Source organism: Leucopleurus acutus (assembly GCF_964270905.1).
Source record: "Leucopleurus acutus genome assembly, chromosome: 14".
Taxonomy (NCBI): Eukaryota; Metazoa; Chordata; class Mammalia; order Artiodactyla; family Delphinidae; genus Leucopleurus; species Leucopleurus acutus.
In genome coordinates this window covers 25,124,067-25,141,342 of record NC_139156.1, presented here as the reverse complement: position 1 = coordinate 25,141,342, position 17,276 = coordinate 25,124,067, and the positions used below count along the sequence as shown (strand labels likewise).

General features: G+C 55.4%; 1 protein-coding gene across 5 annotated transcripts in view; it reads right to left on the bottom strand.

Annotated features, from left to right (window-relative positions):
* SH3PXD2A (SH3 and PX domains 2A) overlaps positions 1–17,276 on the bottom strand; it is a gene marked incomplete at both ends in the record, with an annotated part of 233,145 nt that overhangs the window by 44,048 nt on the left and 171,821 nt on the right. For 3 of the 5 annotated variants that reach the window (XM_082855015.1, XM_082855017.1, XM_082855018.1), the window contains one exon: positions 6,840–6,971. In XM_082855015.1, the coding sequence (XP_082711141.1) occupies positions 6,840–6,971 (132 nt within the window). Of the gene's footprint in view, positions 1–6,839; positions 6,972–13,720; positions 13,766–17,276 lie in introns of all 5 variants that reach the window. The other 2 variants (XM_082855014.1, XM_082855016.1) reach the window with 1 other exon arrangement.

The window sequence follows — 17,276 nt, the reverse complement described above, 5'->3', positions numbered from 1 at the left end:
GAGACAGAGGGAGCGCCTGGGGACCCGCTGCCCCACCCGGCCGCCTGGCAGCTGGCTCCAGGCAGGTGGCTGGCAGCACTCAGTGCTGACAAGCCCTTGCATGTCTTCCTGACAACTGTCCGTGCAGATCTAGCTCAAGGGAAGAGCTATTGCCAGTCCCGGACACATCTTCCCCTGACATCTTCCTCCCCACAGTCAGGATCACTTGCTTCAAATACTACTATTCTCAGATCCCTCTCCTGCTCACCTATTTTCCATGGCCCCATTCTTCCTCTCCATCCACTGCTGCCCAACTTCCGCTTTCTTCACCAGGACACACCTCCTGAGGCAACCAACCACACACCTGCCTTCCTGTCTTAGGGCCTCAGTGGGCCCGGCCTTCCACCTGGCACGCCACTCACATGGAACTGGAATTCCTTCCCCTCTCTCCTATCTAATCCCCCTCTCTCCAAGGCCGAGCTCAATGTCACCAACTCCTCCAGGCAGCCTTTCCCGACTATGCTAGTCCCCCTGCCCCCAGCACTTCAGTTTTGTGCCATGCAACAGAGCCACTGAGTGACAGCCAGCATGAGGGTATCACAGGTGGGCCTCTCCTCTTCCCGGCCTTGCATGGAGCTCCTGATCCCATGAGGTCTACTCCTGGGTCACCAAGGGGAATCGGACTCCAACTCTTCTCCCTGTCACGGGCTGGGCCAAGGAGAGCTGCCAAGCAAAGGCTCCAGGGGGGCGACTCTGGTCCCCAGCATGGTCTCCTGCTGTCACTACCCTGTAGTGAGCTCCCTCCATGCCCTACCCACCTCACTAAACCATCAGGGCTGAGAGAATATTCAGACACCATGAAATGGGGAAACTGAGGACACAAGAGGGCATCTAACCAGAGGTGAGTTCCAAAGTCAGTTTGTGGTAGAGCTGCCCCAGTCCAGCGGTCTTACTAGCAACTATCACAAACTGAGCATTGAATTCCTCTTGAAGCAGCATATATTGATACTAACCCTACAGCTGTGGGTACAGTTATCTCCTTTTTGCAGGTAAGGAAACTGATGCTTAGAGGATTCAAGTAACTTCCCAGGGTCACCACTAGTAAGTGCCAAATCAATATGAAAACCAGGCTTACCTACGTTGAACCCATATTTTTAATTGCTAGGCTGTCGGGCAATCTCACTCTCAAAACCATCTCCAGCCCAGGTGACTAAAGCTGGGCTGAGGGGCCCAAGGCTGGATTTGGACGCTCACTTCTGTAGATTTATACTTGATGGCCCCTTCCCTTCCAGGCAGCTTCATGAAGTGGGCAACAACCGCACACCAGAGACAGTCTTGGACCAGAACGGACTTTGGAGTTGCTGATTAGCCTGACACAGCAGGACCATACATGTGCTGTACTTAGAGAGAGAAGGGTGTCAGATCAAGGCTTTCTGTCAGTTGGGACAGGACCTCGTGGGGACCAGTCACCACATCTAAATGGGGCTGGCTCACTGGAACCAAACACTTAAAAAGCTGTTACAGAGTTAAGAGAGTTAGGTCACTTATCTGTAATGCAGACTGCAACAAACCTGCCCTTCTAGAAAGAGCCTATCCTCACTTTATTGGGACATGTCTTTTCAAGAGCAGATTGGCAATCTGAATGACCAATCAGCAGGTTCCTTAGTAAGCACAGAATCTAAGTAAAAGACATAGAAGATATATAGGAGAAGTCCATTTAAGACAGCAGAAAATCTGCAGAGCTATCCCAGTCTCACAATACAGTCCACCCACTAAGTACCCAGCATGCTCACATTAATTAGAGTTTAAACTCCATAAAGGCAGGAATCGTATGGGTATGCACCCAATCGGCATAGAGCCTGGGACAAAAGAGGTATTCAAGACTTGAGAAATAAATGAAAGAATGAATAAACGATGAGTATATGCAGTGTATTTCTCACTTACAAAAAGTCCGTGTAGAACCAGTTACAACAACGTTCATGAAGAAATACCTAAGTAACAGGATAGATACATCTTCAGTGTTAAGAAGATTCCAACTCACAAAATACATGGCTGAAGAATGCATCATCTTTGACAACACAAAATAATCATTATGACACACAAGCCTGAGGGGAAAGCTCATTAGTCTGTCTTCTTGATAAAGATATTCCTCAAATAATGAATAGTTACATTTCATTGAAGGAAAAAACAAAGCCCATGTAGGAAGCATCATTGTTCTCTTAGACTCATGAGGAAATGGATTCCTGCTTATATCACACAAGGTAGCATTAGATCTTAAACCTAATAGACTCCTGATTCTTTGTTCTCTTTACTACGCACAGCTGCTAAATAAGTAAAGTAGATGCAGCCCACATGTTCTGGGGTTGTTTACCGCCCCCCGTTACCTCCTCTCGTTAAAACCTGTGCTCCAGCAGCCACTGCTGAATAGGTTGGCAAGGTAGCCATGTTTATACCCCATGACCCTTCCCCCGGACACAGCTGATTGGCCCAGGGTTGGACACCTGATCTAAGGTCTGCCCATCCATTGGCTGGCCAGAAACTAATCAGATTCAAACTTCAAATTTTGAACTCGGAGAACCAGAGACCATTGTCAGCTGGTGGCAGTTATCTCAATAAACCAACAGCAGGTGAACAGGCCACTGTTACAAGTGAACAGCAAGACAAGGAAGGTTGGTCTGCAGTTAGGAGAAGATGACAGCTGGACTTTAAATCCACAAGGTACCCAAGAAGAGTAGCTGCTTTGTCTCATGCCAGCTTTCTGGTTCCCAGTCCTTGTGCAGCTGGGATGTACTTCCCACCCTTGGGATTCTGGTGAGATTTTCCCGAATCCTTTCAGTAGATTCTTGAGCAAGTCTAAGTGGGCCATCTGTCCTCTGCTCACAACTCAACTGGGACTAAAGCACTGACTTTGGAGGGGACTGAAGATTCTCAGACTCCCCAAGGCTTAGTTTTCTCACCGGTACAATTTCTCACCCGGATGGACCAGGAGCTCAAAACTTCTTGCCAACACAATGCTTTTACCTTAGTCGAATAGCTATGTGCCTCCAAGGAAGTATAAGATCTCCCAGGGTGATCACACTAGTGCCAGGAAAGACGCACAGACCCAGAGAAGGAAAGCTGGAGCAGCAAAAGAATGAGCATCTGCTGACTCACATCCCCACATCCTCCCCTGGCTCCTAACCCTGAGAGAAGGAAACCATCCTGGAAAGTTGGAAGCAGCTTTGCTTAACACAGAAATCAGAGCAACTGGGACCCTGCCATCACCATTCTGCCAGAAGTTAGACCAGATTTTGCCTCCTGGAAGGTAAAGCCAATGTGGTCTTTGAGGTGTAAGAATGTCCTACAAAGGTGGTATCTCAGGCATTGTTGCTTATGTCAGGGTGGAGGGGTTTTCAAGGACAAGACAAAAATGGTTGGCAAAGCTAACGAAGTTGCTAATCTTTCTGCTAGATTTGTCCTTGATCAATGAAGGAAAAGAGTCCTTTTCTGGCTGGGCCCCAGGCCCACCGTTTGATCAAAAATGCTTTCCCTGAAGCCACTCAGGTCCCAACACTGTGGGTGTCTTTGACTTCTATCCATTTACATTCCCTAGAATAGGCTTGTCCTTGGTGTTGGGTATACACCACCCTCAGGTAGCCCATGTCTGTCCCTGACCCACAGCATCACCAGCTCAGTGATGATCCCTCCCAGGATCAGCCCATTCTCACCCCTCCCCACACTTCCTCCGTATAAGGGAGAGATCTCAGCTGTTGGGACTTTAGGGAAATGACTTAACCTCTTAGCCTGTTACTTCAGCCACAAAATGATGAGTGCTTTCTACCACAAGGGGTCATTCCATGATGCCAGTAAGATGATGCATGTGAAGTGCATGGCCTCGACCTGGTGTTTACTGTTTACTGATGCTGAATTGCCTTTCATCAGACACATCTCTCTTTAGACCAATGAGATTACAGAGCATTGGCACAAGCACACTTCCAAATCCCTCAGGGGCTGTGGTCCCTGCCAGAGGGCTCTGATGCGCAAGCAGAACCAGAGATGGCTGGGTCCCTCTTTGAACATTCTACGCGAGGGGCTTTCAGCCAAGCGAGAAGGGGACACAGGCAGAGTCCTGGCTCCCAGCAGGCAAGGCAAGGCCCCAGAGGGCAGGGTGGTGCTAACTGGGGCTACTGCCCCAACAATTTAAGTGGAAATGCCTCAACACGCCCACCAAGTCCTAAGGTCAAAGGCATCACAATTGGGTCTTTGTTCCAGAGTTCAAAAGCCTCCCTCACCACTCCTTCCAAAGCCAGCTTGCAGGATGCCCAACACACCTCCCCTCCCCCTGCCGTCAGCCATCCAGCTTCCTTGAACTGGGAAACCACCCTCCCAAGGATCTGCAGTTGGCCCTCTTCCTTGCTCCCCTCCACCCACTTAGTTTCTCTGGTTACGCTGGTTGTACACTCTAGGAGGCCTCCTTGTTTCTGACAGCAACAGACGGTGTGGGTTTGCACCATGGACACAGCACTCCAAGGTCCCCGTGTACATATCTGCTGCTGAGCAGCTGTTTCCATCAAGGGGAGAGACACAAAGCCCAGAGAATTGGGAAGGCCACATTCAGGGTTCTGTCTACCCAACACCCAGGGCCCTAAGGAGTCTCCCAGCCTCGGAGCCCAGATCTGGGAGGGGGCATGGGGAGGTCATCTACTCCAGGCCCTGTTTCCAAGCAGCCACAAGACTGTCTCCATTTTACAGAAGGGAGAGTTGAGGCCCAGAGGGAGCAAGGGGCTTGAAGTCACCCAGCCGGTACATGGTAGTGGGCAGAATCCTGCTTCTAGAGACGGCAGCTCCCTCAGAGGATCAGTGTACCAGGCTGGGCTTCTCTGGGGATTCAGGCTGCCTGAGCCCCCTCAAACAGCCATCGGGGACTCCTCAGGAGAAGGAGGTGCCTACTACTTTGCAGGCCTGCCACAAAAGCCCCACTTCGTCAAGGCTCTCCCTCCCCCACTCCTAGGCAGGGTCCTGGATGTGGGGTGGGAGGCAAAGGGAAGCAGGGAGTCTGATAACAGGCTGACTGCCTTTTGTGTGGGGTCTCCTCTTCAGCCATCCTGGCCCGTGGCTGGTACCCAGAGACATGGGGGCTCACTCCTCCTGCTGCTTTAGGGCTATGCAGCTGTGCTGGTGACACAAGGCAGAGGGTCCCTAAGCCAGACGTCTACTTTTGAGCAGCCCTGACCTCATATGGAAAAGCCGACACGCCTTCCTCTGGAGCAAGCCTCAAAACAAGCATCTCTCTCTCCTCAGGGGGTGTCTCCAATCCCGCCATCAGAGACCCAATCCTCTGGGTCCTGAGGTGCTTAGGGTTCCTAGGGCCAGGCCCCTCTGACAATGCAGCTCGGGTGGGGGCGGGGAGGTGGGGCTGGTACTGTGACAAAGGCTGAAAGCCAAGCGGTGCAGGAAGGAGACCAGTGTGGGCACCTGGGGTGAGGGGCCCAGGCCTTTATGCTCGTGACAGCCACCGCCAACCAGGCACAAGGGCAGAGCCTGCCACCTCTGAGGGGAACAAGCTTTGAAGACTCCAGACCCAAGAGGGCCATAAGTCAGGTCTTTGTTGGCATCACGGCCCTGTTCTCAGAGAGCACAGCTCTTGAGACTCCTGCAACAGGAAACTAATCTCACCTCCCCCAGGAGGCCCACTGGGATTTCCTCAGTATCTCTACCGCTACTTGCTGTCCACAGGCATAGGAATCAGGGGCCCAAGAACTGTTCTGTTCTGTTTTTGACTTCAGGTGACTCACTTCCCCTTAATTTTTCTGTGCCTCAGTTATTCTATCTATAGAATGGGCACAGACAGCCTTTGATCTGTCTTCCTGTCAGAGCTTAAAATACTGGAGGGGAATAGAGTGGAACAGGAAAAGAAGAACAGGCCCCTCCCCTCTGGGAGTGTCCTCCAAACACAGCTCAGAGAGGCTCCAACGCGCCCGCATGCACGGGGGCCTTCCCCCACAGCAAACCGAAACCAAAACAGAACACCCCAGGAACCAATTCAAGCGCCAGCAGGTCATGAGCAAACTGATGATGGATATCCTGGGCCAGAGTTCATCCCTGGCTCTGCAGGGGTCACACACGCCTACACCTCAGACCGACGGACTCAGGCCCTCCTCTCTCCACCCGAGAGACCCCTGCTGCCAAGGGCACTGAGGCCTACGCGGTGAGAACCTTGGAACTGGCAGGCCCCTGGACAGCCAAGACAAAGCCTCAGTTCCCAATGACAGGGTGGCTGCTGCAGGACCCTCCCTGGCCCCAGGACCTGATTTCATCCCCCTGTCTGGGCCCTCTTCCCAGGGCCTGGCGGCCTTCAGCTCAGCAGGGGGCAGTCAGCTCACCGCCCAGACACTAGCCAACCTCCACAGGCCTGACCTTTCCTCAGACAACCCGCCTGAGGACCCGGGACCCCTACAGTGACGTCATGGCCTGCCTTCCCCACCAACCAGCCGGGTCCTCCCACCCCGGCCTTGTCCCCAATTTGGAACATGGCCCCAAGGGGGAAGCTGCTGTAGGATGCCCCTGAGCTGGGAGCAACCTCCCCCGGGCCTCAGAGGGCACAGGGACCCTGAACATGGGCGGGACAGTCGTGCCCATGCTGCCACCCTGGCCTTGCATTAACACAAGCCAGTTAATTACCCCGAGTGGTGGAGACATTCTTCCACCATCAGGCAAACTGCTGGCCTGCAGCCCAAACCAACAGGGGAAACTTCAGCCTCCTCGGCCCTCTCCCCGCCAGATGGAAATAACGTATAGCTGCAGAGGTGGGGGAGGAGGAGGGGAACAAAAACCAGCCGGGCTCCTCGCCCGAGTGGCCGGCCAGACAGCTGGGCACTCACCGCTCTCGTTCTTCTCGATGACATCCACCACCTCCCCGGCCTGGAGGCTCAGCTCCGAGTTCTCCTGCTTCTTATAGTTGGACACCACCACGTACTGTTCCAGGATCATGGGCTCGGCGTGGGTGTCGGCACCTGGCGAGGGCAGAAAGCATGCGGTGAGCCAGCGGCCAGCCATGGCCCCGCGGCCGGGGCGCCCCCTGTCCATCGGCCTCGGGGGAGGCTGCTCGGTCGCCAGCGCCGCTCGGAGGGGCCGCCCGCAGCCAGGGCTCGCAGCTCGCCGGGCCCCAAGGACAGGCCATATAGCAGGGCCCCACACCGGCCCGCTGTGCCGCGGGGACCGGGGGACATGGGGAGCCGGGGGCCAGCGGTGGGGGGCGCGGAGGGAGAGACAGAGACGAGACAGAGGCCGAGGGGACTCAGAGGAAAAAGCCTGCGGCCGCGATGAATTAATCACAGCCCGGCACGAGGGAGAGGGAGTCGGAGGAGAGGCCTGGGGCGGACGTGGTCTCTCCGGACCCCTCGGCCGCAGGGGTGCGAGGGGAGGGCCGCAGGCGGGTGGGCGGGCGGGTGGCCCATGGGGGCTGAGGCCGGAGCAGAGGCGAGAGGAAAGGCCAGGCGAGGAGGAGGGCTCGGGCCTCTCCCCAACCCCTGTAAACCCAGAGAAAGAGAGTCAGCAGTCCTCCCCTTGGGCGGGAGAGGGAGAGAGCGGGAGAGGACGGCTCCACGGCAGGCTGGGCCCAGGCGAGAAGTCAAGAGGGTTTGAGGCCGCCAATCACTGGGGTTTACTCGCAGCCCTTAAATAGAAACACATGAGACCCATCGAATGAGGAGCCGGGGGTGGAGGCAGGGGAGGGGGAGGAGGGCCGAGACTGTTTACTTGAAACCCAAGAAGAAAGTCCCAGCGCCAGCGCCGGAGAGCCCAGCTCGCCCCCCGCCAACTTTTCCTCAAGTTCGGCTCCACTCCTGCCCCTCGGGCTTACCAAGGTGCGGCCACTGAGCCCACGGGCCTGGTCTCCCGGGGACCAGCCTCAGGCCCGTGCCCCCAGGCCCGCTTCCCGACGGGGCATCGTCCGGCCTGGCTGCCGCCCTCCGGCCACATGGAGACCGGCTCAGCCTCCCTCTGTCTTTAAGCTCTGCTGGGGCTTGTGGTCAGGCTCCCGGAAGCCACCAGCTGCCCTCTCCTGGCAGTTTCAGGAGCTTGAGGGGTCAAAAGGTGGGGCTAAGCAGGAAGAGGGCAGGGAGCGAGCAGCTTCTCTGTCCTCTTTAGCCACTGGATCAGTGCAACATTTATTAAGCAAACGCCAGGCTGGAAGGTAGACAGACTGGGTGCCCATCTCGGCTTACTGGCTGTGCGGCATTGAATGTGCTGCTGAAAGCTCTCTGCGCCTCACTATTACCATCACTAGAGTGCAGTGGGGACACAGCACCTAAGATAACACATGGCCGGCTAGGAGCTGAAAGGATCCATGAACCACAGACCCACTGGTCACCTCCTACAGGAAGCCTTCCCAGACCCCCCTCTCCATCTCCCCGGCATAGAGGAATTCCTAGCATACTTCTTAGACTCTGTGTCTATCACCCTATACATCTACCAGTCTCCTGAAAGGCTGGGGGCTTCACACCACCAGCCTGGCTATAGAAATGTTCTACGCCAGGCTCATACACTGTCCCATTTTGTCCCCACAACAACCTTGTTACCTTCCCACTTCACAAAAGACACCTCAGAGACCCGGAGAAGACAAGAGGCTTGCCCCGGTTCACACAGTTGCCATGGAGAGAACCAAATTCACTCAGTGTTTTAGGTTCAAGCCCATCTCTCTTTCCATTACAGAACCGTCTCTGATTTGTTTCCAGACATCCCATTCTCCTAGCACGATGATCCTCAACTTGGTCCCACAAGACATGGGGAGCTTCTAAAGTAACTGATGCCTGAGCCCCACGCCCAGAGATGCAGACTGAATTGGTCTCAGGTATTTTTTAGACACCCCCTCCTCTCCCGTGGTTCTCATACACAGCCAGGGTGAGAAACGCTGCTTGGATCTTTGGGTCTTTCTGTGCGGGAGGCTTCATCCAACCTAGGGTGGGGTCGATGAAAGGGAAAGAAACCCACTGCACCTGGCAATTTTCTCCCATGAGGTGCAGCCCCTGCAGCCCCAGCTCAGTCCTTTGGAGACCCAGGAGGGACCCTGTCCCAGCTGAGGCCTGCCACATGGATGTGCACAGGCACTGCCCCAGGCAGCCCATCCGAAGCCAAGATTGTATTTCAGGCCAAAATGCAACCAACAGCTAGGCAGCAGGGCGGGCCTGGCTCTGCACTCAGATTGGGCCAGCTTCTGTGCCTACCCCTGCTAGCTGGGCACGGCGCTGACAGAGACTACCTCCCGCTGTGTCCCCGGGGGGGGGGGGCTGGTAGTGAGTGCACCCAGCACAAAAAGGGCCAGCCCCTGCCCTTGTGGGACACAGGGGCTCCCTTTCCAGTTTGTGGGAAAGGAAAACTCAAGATACAAACAGAAGACAGGAGTTCTCCAGCTGGTTAGAGAGCTTCCAAAGCCTGAGAGCCCAGATGATGCTGACAGTTAATAGCAAGCTTTCATGAGTGCTCACTACCTAATGCAGACCATATCTGAGCCTCAGAACAACCCAGGTGTAGGCCCTTGTTCTAGCCCCATTTCACACACAGGCAGACTAAGGCTCATGAGGCAATTTTCCTAAGGTCACACAGCTGGGATGGAACCCATGTCCTCCTGACACGGCTGCTTGCGTCCTGACTCACGTCCTGTCTGTGGCCTATAGACGGCCACTGACCCCGAGGAGGGGCCCTGCCTCATCCTACCCACCCCACATCTGACACATAGTTGCTGCTTAATAAAGACTGGAGTGTGGGTTTCTTCTCGACTCTTGTAGCATCTGTTGACCAGACCACAGTGCCCACTGGGGGCAGGCACTCTGTAACTGTTGGTGAAATGAATGAATGAATGGACAGATAGATGAACAGTGATTTAACGGCTTGCTTTGAGCCAATACGGATAAACCAGGCAGGGCCTCACCTCCGAAATCTGGGAAAACTAGAGAACTAAATTCTGGAAGGGAGAAAAAGGGGAGATGGGGAAACAGAGGCAGGGAGAAACAAGGAGTGATGGGTTTGTGGCCAAAAGCTGCTCGAGAGGATAAGCGGGGGGCTGGGGAATGGAGACATCAGGTCATTTTAATCCAAGCCAAGGAAATCTGAGGCAAGATTTCAGAGGGGAAAAACCCACATACTGTTCCCACCTCCACGCCGCCCCATGGAAACTGGCCTGAGCTTTCTGAAGACTGACACTCTGGGACACAGGTAGAAAAGTTAAGAAAATGTACTCCAGGCATTCCAGAGCACAGAAGACAGGCAGTAGCACACAGCCTAGGGGACGGACAGATGGACACACAGGCAGACACTCTGTCTTCCTCACTGCCCTCCCCTCCCCCAGCACAAGCTCACGCTCTCTGGCATCTACCTCTTAGGGTGTTGCCTGCCCAGGGCTGCTCGGACGGGTGTGAGCTGGGAGCAGGTATCCAGATGAGAAAACACTCGGCAGGCAGGCCGGTGGGTGATGTCATCCCACAGAGGCTGCTCTGGATCCTCTCCCAGCCAAGGCCTGGAAAACTGGGGGCTGAAGGAGTCAGCCCGAGGGAGGGGGAGATGCAGTGGAGCGAGCCTCCTGTCTTCAGATAGGAAGCGTTTGGCAGTGGCAGTGGAGAAGGGGAGTACTCCTTATAGAGAGAAGAGTCCCTCCCAGATTGGAAGGGGACTTTCTGTCAGGGTCTCAGCCATCTCACCTTTGTGCCTTTCTCAGAGCCCCTGGCTGGATCTGCTGGGGCTCTGGCAGTGCCCCAGAGCCCTGCCCCACGCTTGCCTCACACCTGCATTCCTCTAGCTACCAACTGGATGGACCCCTGGCTCCTGCCTGCCAACTTAGGCTTCTAAATGAGGCTTTTGCTAAGTCAATCCACTGCTCCAGCACCTTCACTGGGTCCCTGCTGCCTAAAGAAGAAAGGCCAAATTCAAGCTCAGTCTTTCTTGACAACCTGAGCTCCCCAAGTTCCCTGACACACAACTCCTCTGATCCAGGCAACATTCATTTATCCAACACACAGATATCAAGCACCCACTGTGTGCCAGTCACACTCTTCTATGCTGGTTCTTATGTCCAAGCCTCTGCTTTAGATGTCCCCCCTGCTGGGAATGCCTTCCCCTTTACCAACCCCAATTCTACCCAACCATCTCTGCCCCTCCAGGAAGCATCCAATCACTCAGCTACAGTGCTTGCTCCTGTCATGCACTGGATTTTCTTGTGGGGCACTGCTCCCCAACCGGATCATATGCTTTAGACAAGAGTCTCCCTGATGAGGGTAGACAGACGCCTCAAGACTGGAGCCATAGGACACGGCACCAGACACAATAATTGCCTGAGAGTCGTGACGCGAGAGCATCAGACTGGAGTCTGAGGGTCTGAGGTCCAGTCCTGCCTTGTCCTTATTAGCTCTGTGACTCTGCAGAGGACACTTAACCTCTCTGAGCTTTAGCTTCCTCATCCATAAACAGGAACAATAACAGTAGCTACTTTGTGGGGTTGTTCTGAGCATGGTATAAGGTGATGGGGTTAATGCCCTATGTAAACTGTAGACTGTTTATAAAGCAAACAGGAAATGGGAGGTTTGGGGAGGAGAGGAAGGGCTTAGGTTCCTCTGAAGCCTCAAAACCAGCATGCAGGGGCTTCCCTGGTGGTGTAGTGGTTAAGAATCTGCCTGCCAGTGCAGGGAACACGGGTTCGAGCCCTGGTCCAGGAAGAGCCCACATGCCGCGGAGCAACTAAGCCCATGTGCCACAACTACTGAGCCTGCCCTCTAGAGCCCACGACAGGCTGAGGCTGCGTGCTACAACTACGGAAGCCGTGCTACTGAGGCTGCGTGCTACAACTACGGAAGCCGTGCTACTGAGGCTGCGTGCTACAACCATGGAAGCCCTTGCGCCTAGAGCCCATGTTCCATGACAAGAGAAGCCGCCGCAATGAGAAGCCCGCGCACCGCAACAAAGAGTAGCCCCCACTCGCCGCAACTAGAGAAAGCCCGCGTGCAGCAACAAAGACCCAATGCAGCCAAAATAAATAATTTATAAAAAACAAACAAACAAAACCCCAGCACGCAGGTCAGGGCAAGGGCCACAGTTGCCAGGAGAAGCGGCCATGGCTCTGTTCCTTCTCATGCCTTTCTCAGACCCCACCTCCTGGCAGGCAGCGAGCATTTGCCAGCTGGAGAGCCATATCAGAACCCCCAGGGCCCACTTATGGATGGACGCCAGCCCAAGCAGCCTGAGGCCCCTTATCCACAAGGATCCCCAGCGTCAGCCCCTTACCTCTGAGTGTCCAGTCTCGCTGAACTTGCCAACATTCCAGATGGGGAAACCAAGGCCGGCCCAGAGTGACGTGGCGACTTGCCCAAGACCCCGGCCCTGGTCTGGCGGTTTCCCCCAGCCCACGTGGCCTCCCCTCAGGCTCTCTCTCCAAACAGCTGGGCTCATCCTGAGAAGCCAAATCCCTACGGTGGCCCCCATCCCAGGCTCCCCATGCTCTCCATGATCCCCCAAACCCTGGGTGTCCCACCAAGGTCCCTTCAGTCTCTCACAACTGATTCCTCCCAGGCCAGCCTCAGCCTGCCGGCCTCTCCATAGGCCCTCGGGCAGCCAGGCTATACGTTTGGTGAATAAAATGTATTGTTGTGGGCCAAGTGGGCTCTGGCTCACTGTCTCGGGAGAGGGAAAAAAGGGACGGGAGCCCAGTGATTAGCTCAGGCCGAGGCCCTCGTCACAGGCAACATGAGAAGGATGACTGCGAGGGGCTTGGGACAGGCAAGAGGTCCTCTGCCTGCTGCCTTCTCCTCTGCCCGCCCGCCCAGGCTGTTCACCTCCCGTTCCCCGCCTACGGCTGTGAGGGGAGGGGCTGGTCCAACCCCCTCCCCTCAACCTCTGACCTTTCTGTTTTCTCCCCCAACCCCGACCCTCACCTCTGCTCTCAGGTTTGGGCTGAGGAAGGAGGGCCAGGTGGCACTCACAAAAATGGAGGGGCTTCTAGAAGACCCTTCTGGAAATCCCTTCCCTCTACCTGACACCATGTCCATCTAACAGCTGAGAACACTGCTACCCAGGTTTTTCTACCATTGTCCAGTAAAACCAAGGCTAAAGGTAAGCCTCTGACCTCTGTCCCAGCTCTGCCCAGACACAGAGCACAAGCCCAAGTCCCTGAGGGCTATGGGTGCCCAGGAAGCCCAAGGTCCTGAAGCCCCGAGACCAGAGGCAGGTCCCAGCTCTGGATCCCCGGGGTGTGGGGGCTGCGACTTCATTGCAGTTACGAGACTCCCCACCCCCCTACCCACCACTGCCTCAGCTGGGGTGTTGGAGACTTCAGCTCTCTGCCTCGGGTTAACAGCCTTGAAGGGAGACTAATCATCTTCAGCTGGCCCATCTCACGGGGTGGAAGGTGATGGGAGCCTCACCACCACCTGAGCACCTTCTGTGCCCCAGGCTCCTGGTGAGATGCTGCCGCATCTGCTCAGGGAGACTCGAGAGGTTACGTAACCCGAGACCAGGACGTGGCCGAGCCGGGATCTAAACCCACACATTCCGGGTCCAGGGTGCATTTGCTGACACACACTGTGCTATGTGGTCATCACCCACCAAAGGGCTCCAAGGCTGGATCTGGGACCTAAAAAGGGTTGAAAGGAAGGCAGAGGGGACGGCCGAGAAGACGCCAACATGCTGACAAAGAGCTGCCACACATCACAGGGCACCGGCTCCGTGGGCCTGCATGCCAGGGACACACATGTTCACACACATGCACACCAGGCAGTACCTGTCACGTTCTTCTTAGGAGACTCAGCCCAGCTGGAGAGCCACACTTCCGAGTCCCCCGAGAGCAAGCAGCAGCAGGAGAGAAGAGAATCAGAGGAGAAGAGAGAACCGTTAGGCAGGCAGGAGGTCCACACTGGGCCGAGTGGTTGCAGGCGCTGAGTCGGCCGCGCGGGGCGGAAGGCGGGGGAGGGGAGGGGAGGGGAGGGGAAGGGAGGGGAGGGGAGGGGAAGGGAGGGGAGGGGAGGGGAAGGGAGGGGAGTGATTTCCTGGCCCTGGAAGTGCTGCTGGGCGTGGGCCTGAGTGATTACAGAGGAGCTGGGACACTGCTGGCCAGGACGGGGATAATGAGGTGTCTGCAAAACGCAGGAATCCTCTGGAGCACAGAGAATCCTACACGATCCGGGCCTGGAACAGGGCCCGTGGGTTATCGCTGCCCTGGAGAAGGCAGCCCGGACCTTCCCCCCCCCCGGCCATGTGGGTGGCTGGCCGTGATCCTCACCAGGCCGGCACGCTCAGCAGCGTGGGCCTGGAACCTTAAACGTCAGGTCGGGGAGCCCAAGGCCAGTCTCCAGCCACCGCACCACTGGGCCTCAATGTCTTGTCCAGCCCTAAGCATTGAGGAAGGCAGACAGGCCCTGGCAAAATGCAAGGAAGCCTCGTTTTAAAAAGTCTCACACCCCAACTCCAACCCAGAAGAACGGGGGCCTTTAGCGACCAGAAGAAACGAGGGCTCTCGTCCAGGCTCAGACAGCCACGTGTGATCTGGGCCCCAGGTTCCTCATCTGTGAAATGAGGTTAAAAGTTGTCTTCCTGCCGAGAGGGAGGAACCATGTCAAAGCACCTAAAACAACTTAAGATCGTGAGATGTGATACGGTAACATTATGAGGCAAAAAGCTCTTAGCCTAATCAATGGCGCGGACATTTCTAGAATATCAGAGGGTCAACACGTAATGCTGACAGTTTACCTACAGTGAACAGTGGCTCACTTACACCCAGGTCCTTGAGCTGGGAACACATCTTTTGCCCCATTTTACAGGGGTGGAATCTGAGCTTAGACAGGGGAAGGAACTGGCCCAAGTTCCCAAGAGGCCAGAGTAGCACAGCCAGAAATGGAACCAGGTCTGGGACACCCCAGCTGGTGCTTCCTCTGCTGAACTGCTCGCCGCCTCCAAAGGAGAACAGCGTTGGCTACAGTGGCTACAGCGAGAAGGAAACGTGGAGATGCAAGTCGGAGAGGCAAGCCCTTGGGCTGCTTGCCTGGTGTTGGCCAGGAGAGCGGCCTGATAGATAGTAATGGTAATCATCACAGCAGCAACATTTATACAGCATCTACTGTACACCAAGCATTGTGCTGAGCACTTACATAGAGTAACTCATCTGTTTTTCATGATAAACCTACAGTGATAAGGAACTCCCTCCATTTCGCAGGTGAAGACTCTGAACCAGAAGTTAAGTAACTTGGTCCAGGTCACGCAGCTAGTACAGTGTTCATCTCTTGTGGTGACACAGGCTTCAGGCCTCAGTCTGATGTCGCTCACCATTTAAAGTACCTAACTCTCCCTCGCTCAGCAAGCCACCTTCCGGTTGCAGGCTGGCTCACCATGTAGACCTGGGAAGCCTGGCCCTTCCAGCGCTCACTGTAAACCAGCAGAGTGGGGATCCGCTGGAGAGGTGTGGCGCGGCCTCTGGAGTCTGTCTGGATTCAAATCCAGGCTCTGCCCCTTTGATAAAGTTACTTAACCTCTCTGAACCTCTTCCCTGGGCATATCCCATGGGCTTGGTTCAATCAGCTCTGGGGGGCAGCAGGAAAATCAGGCTCCTGGAGTTGCAAGGACGAGAACCAGATGGCATTTCAATACTAGACACATCAAGAAAATGCTGGCGCACAGAGACGCTTCCCACAGACACTGGGTCAGCTGGAATTGTGGGTAAAGGGATTCTGGGGGACTACACCCACAGACAGGCGTCCTGTGGCCAGAGTCTCTGACCAGGCCTAGCAGCCAGAAGCCTCCTGGGACAGCAGGAGCCACGCTGGCCCAGCTCTCATGCCCTGGCAGGGCCGCGACAAAGCAGACACAGTCCGAGGCTTTCAGCTGCTGTGGTTGAGGTGAGGGGGTCTCAGTTCAGAATGTGGGGCTTCACTGTCTGGTGTCAGATCTTGCTGGGGTTATGACTCCTTGATGCTGTGCCCCAAACGTAGCCAAGCGGCTGCCACCCAGCAAGGCCGTCCTAACGCCCTTGGGCAGGCCTAACGCCAGACCCATCCCAACACCAGCTGGCCACACCCAGCCCTGGGCTGAGCCAACTAAGAGGTCACCCACACCTCTCTCCATCTCTGCTGGCTTCGTTACTTTGTACACTTTGCTTCGGGTTCTTCGGAAGGAAATGTTTTGGGAAGTGCTAATGTCCGTCAGTGAGCCAAGGGAATTCATTTGGCCTGGGCCTGGAGGACCCAGGAAGATGTGTTCTGCTAAAACAGGGGTCGACGGACTTCCTGTGAAGGGCCAGAGAGTCAATATTTTAGGCTTTGTGGGCCACGTGGTCTCTGTCGAGACTACTTACCTCTGCTGTTACAATCTGTAGAGAAATGAACGAGCTGTGTGCCAATAAAACTTTACTTACAAAACCACATGGTTGGGGTTTCCCTGGTGACGCAGTGGTTAAGAATCCGCCTGCCAATGCAGGGGACGCGGGTTCGAGCCCTGGTCTGGGAAGATCCCACATGCCGCGGAGCAACTAAGCCCGTGCACCACAACTACTGGGCCTGCGTGCCACAACTACTGAAGCCCATGCACCCGTGCTCCGCAACAAGAGAAGCTGCCGCACTGAGAGGCCCGCGCACCCCAACGAAGAGTAGCCCCCGCTCGCCGCAACTAGAGAAAGCCTGCACGTAGCAACGGAGACCCAATGCAGCCAAAAATAAATAAATTAATTAAATAAATTAAAAAAAAACCACATGGTGAGCTGGGCTTGGCCTGTGGGCAGTGGTTTGCCAGACCCAAGGCTGGGAGATGAGGTTGTCAGAGAAGGGGAGCTGCTCCAAATCCCCAGGGGAGAGAAGTGGAGGCTGTTGGCCCATGTGGACTAAATGCTCCCGAGGCCTTTGCTGCTTGGTTGGTTTTTTCAACAGTCATCTTGAAGGGTCCGATGCCCTGCTGGGCCTTTCGAGTTTGGGCATTTGGGCAGGCCAGGGAGGGCAGACAGGAAAAGATCCCTCAGCCTCTGGAAACCGAGCCCCCACTCCTAAATGTGGAACAAGCTGAACTCATGCCCACCCCCTTCCCCCCCCAATAAGCAGGCCTTCCCTCTTTCCAAAGGAAAATGGGAAGCGGACCAGAAACGAGCCTGTCTTTAAAAAAAAAAGCCTTTTTAAAACATGATTTATTTCCCAGTCCCCTGGATCCGCAGAATTAATCCAGTTCCATGGCTCCCACCCCAAATTTCCCCCCTTTGGAGTGCCTTCTCTCCAGCCCAGGGCGGGAAGGACCCCCCTCCGCCTCATTGCGATGAACAGAGGAGTGGCCCCCTGGCTTACAAACCCTGGCCCCTCGGCCAG